Raw genomic sequence first — 14,058 nt, 5'->3', positions numbered from 1 at the left:
GTGCTAAAATCCTACAACAAAACACAATGATTTTCATTGATCATAGCAATTGTTATTCAGTGTGTAACTTTCTTATTCTAGTGCAAAGAGCACAACTGTTTTGGAATGTAATCAATCTAAGACCTGCATAGCAGTTGTTAATGTGTAGCCCACAATGCCGCCGGGTGTCACGTTGTGGAAGTTACATAATTCCTTATTTAAGCAGAGAGTGACAACAGAGTAGACAGTGTGAATTCCACAACAGTAGCTATTGAAAGATGACCTGTCTCATGACACCTGAGTTAGGTGAACTTCCTGGTGTCTGTGTTTAAAAAAAGGTTTTGGAATACCCAGTGTTATACAGAGGAGATGCACATTATGTTAGTACAATAGACTTGGAATTATAATAGTTCCTTTTCTTGGATTCTTGACAGGAAACCAGTAATAATTTCTCCCTACAGATCCATCACAAAATAAACAATTAAAAAGATAATAAACAAAGAATAAAAATCTTTCATGCAACTGACTCAAGCCAAAACTCATGAAGGAGGTTCTGTTAGGAACCCTGACTGTGGCAGAAAGTGGTAAGTCGTCTATCTGGGTCAAGAGAAATTCTTGCTGAATCAAGGGGTTGATGACCTGGTTTAAAGTCATGGTGGGAGCTGGAGGTGACAGATTTACACGCTCATTGGGCTGATCAGAGGAGTATCAGTAAATAAATGTGGCAAATCAGCACTAAGTGCGTGTGACAAATTTTGGAACATTGTAAGCATTTGATGAGGATTCAGTGCATGACACAGATTTACAAAATATGCTAAATGTTCAAACAGTGCAAACCGCATCAATTTTCGAAACTATTTCTGACCTCTATTCAGTGATTGACAATAAGTACATTAACTGTAAAACTGGTTTTATTCTCATTTCATACTATTACACCTCCAATGTAAAATCACAATAATTATAGTGAGTCATTTCATTTGGTTCTTGTTTTTACACAATTTTTTTTTACCTCATAGGCATCTTAGGAGTTGTTTAATAGTCATTTCATAAACGTATTGCAAAACAATTCCACTTTTAGGATCTAAAAGTCATCAACTCAGTAATGTTTTTCTCACACTAATACATGTTTTTATTACATGTTAATTTACATCACCAGAGTTATTTAAGGGCTAGCTTCTCCCAAAATATTGTGTTAAAGTGATAAACATGATGAGCATTACACTTAACTCTCTTTTAAGTAAATCACAATTTATCAGTTTTTGGGTTTGGGAAACAGAGACCTAGTTATTGCTTGTTGTGGGGTGCAGTGCAGACATATTATTTGGCCTAAACTTTTTTTGCATTAATCAAACAAAAAAATCATCACATGAATATGCATTTCAAATCTTCAAGTCGTTGTCTGTTTAGTTGTGCAGGAAAATGTCAATTTCTGCTTGTCCTTTTTGTCCAAACTATCAAAAATCTGTTTCAACATGAATTTGGGGCATCTAGAATATGACGAAAATGTAAACAGGTATACTCTACGTGATCCTTTTGTTACAGTAAATATATGCATCATATTGAGCAGTTCCACTTAAAGCTTTTGATAATAAATGCTCCCAGTTGACCTGATATCCCAGTAACCCCGATTTCACTCAGGGTTAACTAGGGCCAAGGTTGTTGTTTAATTACTATCTTGTGCATTTTCCAGTGATCGCACAGTTTTTTTTCTCCATCTCATAATTATGTGGGTTAGAATGCGTGAAAATCCGCGCGCGCTACTCGAACCCAAATCTGCAGCGACCACTAATCAGAGTGCGCGACACTCAGAATCGGAATCTGACCGCGAGCGCTTTCTTCAAAGGGCGTCGGTGGCTCGCGCGCCTCTTCGAACGGGGCGGTGTCGATTTTCCGCGTCACACGTGTGGGAATTTTCAAGGCAGCAACAATGCCGGGACGTCTAAAGAGTATAAATGTCGCTGGCCGGCTTCTGAAAAAAGCAAGCTGGCGTTTAGTGCCTCGTAAAGCAAAATGCGTGTGAGCGTCCTTACCGTGATCGCCCTAGCCGTGCTCGTGCGCCTTTGCCCAGGTGAGCAGAGTGCAAGGTGTGCCCAGGTGAACTGCCTGGCGAGCAGTCTGCCTCTGCCCATGCTGAAGGATATGATCAAAACCCTGAAGAGCATCAGCAAGCCTTGGCCTGTGAGTAGTTAATTAAAGTTATTAATTAGTGCTCATTAAACTTAATTATTTAATAGATTTATTAATCCATTCATTCATGTACTTTTCGTTTGCCAGAGTGACAGCAGACGTCACAAGAGATATTTGCCAAAGTTCTATATAAAGGTAAGTGTGCTGATGTCTAAATTAAGCTTTCCAGAATAGGCCTACATGGCATTTAAGCTAATAGAAATTGAAAATTTATTGAAGTAATAATAAGTAAACTCAAAATGTGACATAAAATATGTAATTATACATAAGCCTATATTTTCCAATATTTGTCTGCTATTGTTCTTTATTAAACTCTTGTACCTGGTAGTACACGCACCAGCAAAATAATCTGATTTGGAAGAAAACATATTGGATATCATATAATAGCACACAATTGGATACAACAGAAATTTCTTTTTTTTTAAATGGAAATATTTCAATGTAAACAAATGTTTAGCCTGGTTAAGGAATGCATTTATATTTGCATTTATAATTTAATATTATAATTTAATTTACAGTGTTGATGATGTTTGGCTGGAAGAGTTGTCAGTGTAAAAAGCTTCAGGTAGTAAATAACATTCTGCAGCTTAGTGATTTTTAAAGAGAACATTAACTGACATGGTATTATACCATTTTGAACATGTGCAGTGGATGTAAATTGTAACGATGTCATATAGTGTAGACATTTTCCAGAAAAACTGGACATTTCAGACATCACCTGTGCAAGCAAAGTACACCTTGAGATCATGTGAATGTTTTTTGTATTTGAGCAGAAGCTGAACATCGCAGACATCAACAAGATGCTTGGAATCTATGAAGATCATGTATTCAAAAAGCTGTGGAGCAACGACATTGATTATCCTGAGAGATTTATCCATTCCTTCTACAGACTAAGAGTCAGTGTGGAGCATTGTGTGAGTACAAAATGTCGCTGTAACACAATACAGCTGAATAAGACTTTGACACACCCACTTTTTCCGTGTGTAATTAATTAATTGCATCATTTTGTGTAATATGAATCAAGTAGAGCACAACTAAAGACCCATCAAAATATATAAAACTCCTGCTCACCAAATCTGTGTACATTTAGTAATAATCTCCCTCTCCTGTACTCCACAAGCCCCACAAGCCACACATTTACTGATTAGTAAATGTAGTCTAGCCTTCTAACATCAAGCCTTAACCTCCTAGATTTCTAGTCTAGTTTTCAGACCATTCTCAGACATTAAATATGATGTGTTTATGTGCCACTGAAGGATGCTAGTTCGTTCACATGGCTTACTATATTAAAAATGGAATTCTTGTTTCTCCATTAGAAGCACAACAGTCAAGCAGAATTCACTCGATATGCAAGGAAGAAGATCAAAGGAATGGAAGAGGCTTTTAAAAAGGTAGTAATGCCCTACTGTAAAAATCTAGTTTCTTGAAAGAATAATGCTGTTCTGCTAATATTATAAGGCATGCTTTTATTTGTGGTTATTCGTGATCAAGCCTGGTTAAGTACTGGTAACTGGTACCCCTGCTTAAATAACTGTTGATGTTTTATTTGATTATTTATTTGGTTACTCATTTCTTATTTTAACCCACATGCTACTGTGCCATATAGATAATTGCATTACAACCATTAAAAGATCTGTCAGTTCCTAAACAACATCATACTTCTGTCCTTACAGCTGCATTCGGATGAGCTGTCAAAAGCAGCTGGGGACTTTGAGACAATACTCCGTTGGATTAGTCTTTATACTGACAAAAAGCTGTCACACAGCAAGTGCTAATAGTCAGTAACTATCTATAAATTATGACTGAGTCAGCATAGAAACAGATGTTAAGGTAGGGCTGTGCGATATGACAAAGATATTATAGATATTATATATATATATATATATATATATATATATATATATATATATATATATATATATATATATATATATATAGCTGTCAATTGATTTAAATATCAAAAAAAAAACATAATTAACATAGAGCATGATTTTAACTGCTGGATGTTTGCACCATTTTGTATTTTGGTGCTTGATTTGAGACTTGGTGCAAAACAAATGTTTAGTTATTAAAAAAGAATTTAATAATAATGTGTGTATATATATATATATATATATATATATATATATATATATATATATATATATATATATATATATACTTTATTTTATAAATTATATATATATATATATATATATATATACATACATATATATATATATATATATATATATATATATATATATATATATATATATATATATATATATATTTTTTTTTTTTTTTTTTTTAAACATTTTAATTATAAAATAAAGTAATAACCCAGTCAGATTGCACTTTACATTTTAAAGACATTTTTAAAAAGATATCCTGATATTCATAATATCTCAGAGAATAATTACTTTAACAATCCCAGTATTGATATGATGTCATATCGTTAAGTCCTATCAGTAGAGGTTTTTATTGTGAATACTGTAATAATATGATCTCATTTGTAACATTTTGCATGACTCAGTGGACAAAGTTAATGTTAGTAATATAAACATAGAAAACTTTTATACCTTTTCTTGAGACTATGTCTGAAACGGAAAATTAGTCCGATCACATCACCCTTGCTTGCGTTCATACAAATGCCTCATACAGCCAGGTGGTAATATTAAACCAATAGGATCCTGTTCACTTTGCACACCTGGCAGTCAGATGGCACCATAAGAATGACTTCACCTACCACCGAATGTTGAGTCAACCTGTAGGGGAACCTGATAGGACTTTAGGATCTTATGGAGTTTTTACTTGGACTGGTAATATAATCCAATGTCTTGGTGTTGACTGTATGTGTGGGGCAGACAGGATGCAGCTATTTACCTGTCTGTCCTACACTTAATTATGTTTTACTTTGATGTTAATATTTATCTTTTCTAACATAACTTATTATTTTCTTATATAATTTATTACATTAGCATTTTATATTTATTATTTCTGGGTTTTGACTGATATCGTGCATGTGAACAGACATTGCTTGAAAATTGAAAATTGTAATGTGTAACATAGGATTTTGAATTTTTTACCTCTGAAATAATAAATACCTCTGGATACCATAAATACATAAAATGTAAATCTGTTTTGCAAATTTTAAAATAAAGACTGAAAACAACGATGTTCCTCTTTCCTTCCTGTAAAACAGAATGCATTTGAGTTCACTCTTTATGACAAACACAGCATAAAAGTGTAAAACGTCAGCAATTAAGAATCAGAATGTTCCAGATGAGATATCATGAGAGCTTCTTTTACACAGCAAGAAGACATGCATGTAAAACCTTCTGTTTTAGAATTTTGCTTTCGTTGGGTGAAAGTTCAAAGATTATGTAAATACTAGAATATGTAAATGTTAAAAAAATATCTTATAAATTAGAAGATTGCAAAAAATTAGACAAGAAATGTAATGGGGGAGTAAAAGAGTGAAGGATAAAGTATATCAGATACACACATAGTATCTCTGTAATGTGTCAGAGCCTGACAAATACAGAGCCTGGCCCAACAAAGTTTACTGTTCAGATTTAATTAAGCACATATTTAAGGGCTTGTGAGTGGATCATTATGACTATGTTTAATAGTGAAAGTTAAAGAATTTCCAACAGAAAAATGTGTAAAGAACTTGAAAAATTTGTAACTGATTAGTTGTGTGGCTACAAGAAAGCCCCTTGTTAGTGAAGATAATCAGGGGAAAAACATTCCAATTTCCAAGGAAGCATAAAGGTGTGACTGTAGAACAATAGGGGAAAAGTCATGTGGTTTGATAAGATTTATTCTATTCCAAAGCAAAAGGTGCATCAGGGTAAGTAAGGGATGAGCATAAAGTGAGACACAGAAGTGAAGCTTCTGGAGGTTTTGTTTTGCTCCTTTTGATTAGGTCTTGGCTCAACAATGTTATGCAGAAATAAATAAAAGTCATCTGAATACCCAAGTGTACTGAATGACAAGATTTTTTAATTATTGAATTTTTTCTTTCTGACATCATGCTGAAAAATGTAAGAATAATATTTACACATGAACTACACCCCCTTTAAAAGTTGTTAGAATGTGCTGGAGTAGACATTGCAGAGTGTTTTGACTCTTTTGTCCTCAATACAATAAGCATTGTATAAACTTATCAAAACTACAACACAAAGACAAGACAGCGCAACAAAATGAGTGTGAACCTTTAAGGCAACGTTTTTTTTTTTTTTTTTCAAGTTTGTACATGCTGTCATGACAAGAGCAGTTCAGATCCTTTTAGATCTTTTCTTTGTTTCTTTCTGCTCTGTGTAAAATCTTTTAATAAGTGAAGATATATAATTACCTGCATTAATTGATTACTTAATCAGAGACCTGTAGGTTCTTCTGTAAACATTCGAGTATTAAGAAAATCAACCACTTTATTTGAAATGACCATTATACTGGATTGTTTGCACACATTGAATTTCTTGATCCAAGATAACAGTACAGTCTCTTGTAAAAGTGAACTGGTAAATGTCTTTATATACTTAAGCTATTAGCTGAATCAAGGAAATAATCTGAAATAATCATGGAATCATGGAATTATTTTAGAGTCTTCAGTGTCATGTGGGAAACTTGGAGTTGGATATTTGTGTTACACATGTAGCACTGATAGACAGCAGGAGCTTATTAAATTGTTGTGGCAACAGCACACATTCCAGGAACATGCAAGACATTGATTCAACATGATTTCATTCATTCATTCATTCATTCATTCATTCATTCATTCATTCATTCATTCATTCATTCATTTATTCATTCATTCATTCATTCATTTGTGCTAATTAAACAGCTATAACCAAGACATAGCAACAGAGCAAACGCAGATGTATGCATTAGGACAGGGGTCCTGCGAGACCCACAAGACAACAAAAAAAAGCTACATGAGCTTTTTTACTTTCTGAATAAAGCTTGTGGGACAAAGCACTAAAGACCATATTCTTTAACATGAGAGGGTATGTGGTGCTCATGACGCATTTACTGCTTTCAGTCATACAACGTCAGTATCTGCTATATCCTAGTCAGGGTCACAGCGGTTTAAAATTACAGACTTATTCACATTTTGACAGAAACAGTTTCACAGAAAATATTGTAACCAAGTGCAGACAATTATTGTGGAAATGGGCATAAATGGAATAAAGAATTGAAAAACTTTCCATACACATCTAAAAGACAGTGCAGACATACGTCAGACTCTATCTACAAATAGAAAAAATACAAATACATAAAAATAAATCCAACCACATTAATTTTGGCAAAATATAATTCTTATATGGGATAAAGTGTATTCCAAGAAGCAGATTTAGTTGTTTGTAAATGTAAGTTTCGATAAATGGAATTAACAAATTTGACATAATTTACACTTTTTTCGTTGTGAATCTGGGGATCTCTAAACACAAAATATAACACAAATGAAATCAGAGTAAATACAAGTAATAATAAGTGACCGGTGCCACCTTTAGCAAATGTACCTGCAACCAAATATATTTGGTAATCTGGGAAAATCCGTCACTGTGGCTGAATTGGAAACCAGCCAAAAATAGTGGGAAATAAAGTTTATTTTAGTAAATTTACCCAAAATTTAAGGGAAACAGGATTTTCTGACCGAAATTTTTTGCTACTTCATCTTTGCTTTCTTATCTGTAAGTTTCTGTGATGTAAAAATTATACCAAAATAAATCTTTTTTTTTGTCCACCTTTTAATATGCTAGCAAATAAAACACATAAAACACTTTTATGTTTTAAGGAAAGCAAAAAAAGAAACAACTTAAAAAACATTCTAGTCTCATACTCCAATGTACAGCCCTTTTTATAAAGCATGACTTTGCTAAGTGTGTGTATATATATATATATATATATATATATATATATATATATATATATATATATATATATATATATATATATATACAGTGGAACCCGGTTATCTCGCCCTCGGTTATCTCGACAACCCTATTAAGTCGACGTTTTTGAAGTGGAACCGCCAAATTCTCGCTTTTTCTAAGCATTTTTTATCGGTTATGTCGACTTTTTTATGTCGCCGAACCCTAATATCTCGAGCACAAGGGGGGAAAAATTTGCCATTTAACGTCGGTTATCTCGGTGCAGCCGCAGAAGAACTCGCGAAAGTGGCGGAAAAATCAAGCCTTACAGCTGCTACAGGTGTTGTATTGTATACTGGTGAATCTCTGCTGTTAGTTAGCTAGTGCTAGTGTTCGTAGTGTTAGTAGGGGCGCGGCGCGGCTTTGGGAAGAAAAGCGCAGCCGTTGAGAGAGTGCCGGTGGGAAGACACGTACCGGGATACACATGAGCGATAACAACAACCGCCGTGAACCAACATATACCAACAATAACGGACGGTGAGAGTGTGGAAGTTTAAATAGGAGCTGGTGATGATGCTAAACGAGCACCATATGTGCGCGATTGGAGCGGAGCTTCAGAGAAAGCGGCAGAGAAAGCACCTGCCACGCTGAAGGGGGCCGAAGGGGGCGTGGCAGGTGGATTCCTGACAGATAAACATGTACTGTATGTATTTTTATAGCATGCCTTCATCAAACAAATCGCGGCAACGCTGTTGTGTAAAAAAACCCTTCAAAAACACGTTCATGCACATTCTCATTTATTAACGCACATCATGTACATAAAGAAATTTCAAGCGCGTTAATATATTGCCGCCATATTGATTTTCGTTTATCTCGATCATCGGTTACCTCGATGCTTTTTGGCGACCCTCTAGGACATCGACATAACCGGGTTCCACTGTATATATATATATATATATATATATATATACAAAAAATCAACTGTTTCTGTATCATGGAGAGTTTTAAGCACCTATTTCAATGCAAAACCTGCAGATCTCTGTTAGGCATCTGATGGCAAAGAAAATATTCACCTTTCAGCCGAATAACAACACAAAGCAATAATCCAAATCAACAAAGAAATGGCTTCAAATAAAAATTTGTGGAGTGGCTTAAGGACGGATCCTGTTTGGAATCTGATAGATAATGGACCAAATATGGACTTTTAACCGACATAAATCCACTGAGTGTTGTATTAAATCTAGATTATTGATTATTTTTGGAAACAGCAAAATGAATATAACCCTCTTTACCGATTGCAGCAGGCATATGTTTCAATTCTTATAGATAAATACATTAATGACAGGAAACAGAACTGACTGAATTGATCAATGAGTATTTCCTTACTGATGTTAGAATGAACAGAAATCAATGGAGTGAAGAGACAATTAGACTTGTGTTATGCAACGACTTACCTCAGGGGATAATAACATTTTCCCACTGAAAATTGTAATTGATTTAATTAGATAGTGCCATATATATATATATATATATATATATATATATATATATATATATATATATATATATATATATATATATATATATATACCTTTGGTGCAAAACGTAAATAAAAACAGATTGTAATGATGTAATGATTTGCAAATCTAAAAAACCCATATTTTAGAAAACATAAAATCGAGGAAGTGTAGCATTTTAAGGAACAAAAATTATAATTTGATAGCTGCAACACTATTTAAAAAGTTTTCCAACTAATTTGGTTAATTGACAATGGGTCAGTGGGTCAGTAAGATGATTGGGTATAAATAGTGTATCTTGGAGAGGCAGAGTTCCTCAGAAGTAGAAATTAGCAGAACTTCACCAATCTGTGGAAGACTGTCTAAAAATTGTAAAACAAGGTCAGAATAATGTTGAAACAGTTGGATATCTCATCATTTACAGTACATAATATCAACAACAGTTTAAAAGAATCTGGAGAAATCTCTGTGCACAAGTGTGAAAATTAATATCGGATACTCATTATCTTTGGGCCCTTACATTTAAAACAGTCATGATTTTGTAATGGAAATAACTGCATGGGATTATTAACACTTCTAGAAATCATTGTGTATGAACACAGTTTGCTATGTCATCTACAAATGCAGGTGAAATCTCTATTATGCAAAGAATAAGGCATGAGTGATGATCCAGAAACTCTGTCACCCTCTCTGGGCCAAAGCTCATTAAAATGTATTGAGGCAAAGAGGAAATGTGTTCTGTGGTCAGATGAATCGTAAATTGTATTTCTTTTTTGAAAATATGGACATCACATCCTCTAGACTACATCTTGAAGTGCATAGTGTCTGTGGAATGGGCAGCTTGCACATTTGGAAAGGCTCCATCAACGCTGATTAGTTAATACAGGTTTTAGAGCAACAAATGCTTCTATCTCAAAATCATCTTTTTCAGGGAAGGCCTTGCATACTTGAGCATGACGATGCTAACTGCATATGTACATCTATTACAATAGCATCACAATGAGATCATGAAATGAAAAATACAACAAAGGACACCCAGAACTGTTGAGCAGCTAGAATCCAAATAGGAACTGTTGAGCAGCTAGCTCCAAATAGGACACAAATTGAGGTGTACCTACGATGAATATTACAGATCTCTCCATTATTTGTAAGTGAAAAAACTTGAAAAATCGGCAGTGTATCAAATACTTATTTGCCCCACTTACAAATAATGGAGAGATCTGTAATATTCATCGTAGGTACACCTCAACTGTGAGAGACAGAATATATATATATATATATATATATATATATATATATATATATATATATATATATATATATATATATATATGTGTGTGTATATATGTATTTATATAAATCCACTTATCAAACAAACTAAAAGCTGTTCATGGTTCATTTTGTGTAAAGTTTGAGGTTTTTAAACCCGCTTATTGGAATAACCCCTCTGCATATCCTGGTGTTTGCCCTGAAGAAAACAAACAGCTATGACATGCAATCAACCCACACAGCACAGGTGTCTATGTTTTTCTGCTGAGAGAACCCTCACATATAATATACCAAATGACCCACTTAATGAGCATCAAGCACGAAAGCATAATTTTCCGAATCTTATAGACAACAGAGTGCTGAAGAAATATGGCCGGGATCGTAGCTACATCCTTCATAATATTAAAGTTCACTAAAGGTTTATGTATTTCACCATCTGTAATATTAAATACAATCCCATCATTCCTTTGAACTGTGACCCTTAAATTTACAGCAGTTAAAAAAAAAAAAGATCTCATTTTGGTTTCATTTATTTATTAATTTGTTGAATTTATTCAAAGTAAGACGCAGGGATGCAATATCTGCTACATGTATTACAGAAGCACACAAAGCAAAAGCAGTTAACATTTACAAGGACTATCATGTCAGAGCTTTGAAGCACACTTGTCCTTTAAGCTGATTAAAAGCCATAATTACAACTTAAACAAACAAAATTAACATACTGATTTGAACGGGCAATGGGCATGACTGCCTTCACTAAAAAAACAACCACAAAAAAGCATCTACGTAAACAGTTCAAAGTTCAGATAGATTGGAAACTTTTTAATTGGGAAACAGAGCAAATGCCTTTTATGTCATGAAAGCCTTTATTACATATACATTGTTGCACAGTGAAATGCCTCTCTTTGTTAATCCTAGCCAAAGAAAAAGGTTCGACATGATGGCACAGTGAGGATTTAGCGCCCAACAGTGGCAATATTGAATTCGCACCAATCATTAAAAATAATAAATTAAGTTAAGATTAGGTTTCAGGTAATCTGATGTATTAGTCCATCCCTCTCCTTCCCTTTTGGTCCATGCTTCACAGTGGAAACCACACATTCAGGAACCGTCCATTCACCATCTAGTCTAACAATGACACAATGATTAAAACAGAAAATCTCAAATTTGGACACATCAAACCCAAGGTCAGTTTACCACTGATCTAAAGTTTATTCCTTGTGTTTCTTGGCCCAAACAATTTTCCTCTGTTTGTTGTCCTACCAAACTAATCGTTAATTTTCGCAATTCAATCATCACAAAGATTGACTCATGCAGTCTTATCTGAACAGTTGATTTCAAAATATATCTGGCTGTTGAACTCTGAGAACTCATTTGTGTGGGCTTTAATTTGAGGTGCTGTACATCGGCAGTTTCTGAGGCTGGTAATTCTAATAAACTGTTCCTCTGCAACAAAGGAGGCGCTTCGTCTTTTTTCTGGGACGGTGAGAACCTGTTTTATTTATAATAAATATATAGTTATAATTATTTACAGGCTTTGAAATAGCTGACCTTCATTTCTTAAAGTAATGATGTCTTTTCTCTTTAATTAAGTGAGTGTTTTGTGCCAAAATATGGCTTTGTACTACAGTATTTGTACAAATAGAGCTATTGACTATGTACTCACCTTTCCTCTGCAAAAGAGAACTGATGGTCTAAACTACATTACAATGGCAAGAAATGTCCTGACAAACCATTCCTGTGATTTGAAAACCAATCCAGGTGACTACCTTGTGAATCTGATGCACATTGAAGGACACATCCCATTTAAGAAAGCAAGTGCTTTGTGCAAATATCTCATAGTACATCCTGTCTCCTGTTCCTTATTTTTATTTATTATTAATCTTTTTTCATAGTTTTTAATAGCTTTTGATTCAATAAACATTTTTCATGTTTCTTTTATTTAGTGCTGAATCCTTTCCTTTTCATTTATTCTTTTACTGACATCTGTTTTTGTTGTTTTATATAAATGTACTGTATAAAGCCCTTTTAACACTTTTTTTTACGAAAAGTTAAACATTATAAAAATGAAACAATAAAATTCTTCTTGTTTTTGTTTTTGTTCATGTTCTTCTTTTTCCTCCTCTCCCTTTTCTTCTTTTTCTTTAACTAATGATAATCTTGTAATGGTGAATTAGACAGTATTTAATTAAAGCCCAACTAATTATTTTGTTCTACTTGTTTCTGACTAAAACGAAAATGTGAAAAATTTCATCCAAATGTCATCAGTCTATATATAAGCGAAGATCACACAGTTTTGTTTAGAAGCAAGATTCTCAAAATTGCCATTAAACAAAATGAGCATTGAAAGAATGCAGGTGTACATTTGTTACCTGGGCCTTCAGTAGGGACTTATTTGACTTAATCCACCTCTTAATACCACCATCACGTCGCAATTATAGAAACCAACAACACTATACAAAACACAGTATAACAAAATCACATATGGAGGTTAAATACCATTTTACTAAAGAAAGAAACCCAGTTAAGACTCCAAACCTCTACTTTACCACCGCAACTGTGCCACCTACATCATCTGAAGCAGTTCAGAATCAATATTTGTCTAATAACATGACAAAAACATAAAAATTAAATAAAATACAGCCTACTCACCAGAGATGCAGACTCTGCAAATAATTTGCACCGCTCCTCAAAGGCTGTAATCCAGTGGTACCGCTCTTAATCACTGGAACAAACCCTTTCCTGGGCTAAGACACGCTAGCTAGCTTCTGGGTAGGCCGATCTCTCCTCATGATCTCAAGCTTTTCTTGAAAATGGATTTTTAAGTATGTTTGCCGATTGCTACAGAGTGTTTTGTCAGTCGAACTTGGTTGTAACAGTTTCCCTCTGACCAACCAATCAGAGGACGGAAAAATGCTGACGCTGTGAGGAGAATATGAAATCTGACTGGTTAAAGAAACAGACCCATTCATAATATTCTCTATGGTCAAAGAGCCAGCAGTACAGACTTTAAAGGCCCTGGGCAGATTAGATTGACATGGCAGCACATAGAAGCTGAAATCTGATTGGACAAAAAATCTAACATCCACATACTGGAAGCAGTGCAGCCAAGAGAAACTCTACGAAATGAAGAGAATAAACTTTGGGAATAAATTAATACAATTTCATGGAACAAATATTTGAATTTAGGTTGTAAATGTAAGTCAGTGCTTCTGATAGTGTTTAGGCCAGCAGAGAAGGCTTTTCTG

At 34.1% G+C, this 14,058-nt stretch overlaps 1 protein-coding gene across 1 annotated transcript; it reads left to right on the top strand.

Annotated features, from left to right (window-relative positions):
• Positions 1 to 265: 265 nt before the first annotated feature.
• il26 (interleukin 26) lies at positions 266 to 4,070 on the top strand. The gene is made up of 5 exons (XM_046873946.1): positions 266 to 2,157; positions 2,254 to 2,301; positions 2,940 to 3,080; positions 3,483 to 3,557; positions 3,840 to 4,070. The coding sequence occupies exons 1-5, from the start codon at positions 1,990 to 1,992 to the stop codon at positions 3,939 to 3,941; spliced, it is 534 nt and encodes a 177-aa protein (XP_046729902.1). The 5' UTR covers positions 266 to 1,989; the 3' UTR covers positions 3,942 to 4,070.
• The last annotated feature ends 9,988 nt before the right edge of the window (positions 4,071 to 14,058 follow it).

Source organism: Silurus meridionalis, chromosome 18, assembly GCF_014805685.1.
Source record: "Silurus meridionalis isolate SWU-2019-XX chromosome 18, ASM1480568v1, whole genome shotgun sequence".
NCBI lineage: Eukaryota > Metazoa > Chordata > Actinopteri > Siluriformes > Siluridae > Silurus > Silurus meridionalis.
Note: the sequence above shows the minus strand (reverse complement) of the source record. Positions and strands in the feature narration are given on the sequence as shown.

Bases quoted from the DNA above. Each gene is read 5' to 3' on its own strand.
- il26 (XM_046873946.1), top strand. From the start codon at position 1,990: ATGCGTGTGAGCGTCCTTACCGTGATCGCCCTAGCCGTGCTCGTGCGC. The intron at 2,158-2,253 runs GTGAGTAGTTAA...TTCGTTTGCCAG, and splicing joins GCATCAGCAAGCCTTGGCCT to AGTGACAGCAGACGTCACAA. The intron at 2,302-2,939 runs GTAAGTGTGCTG...GTATTTGAGCAG, and splicing joins TGCCAAAGTTCTATATAAAG to AAGCTGAACATCGCAGACAT.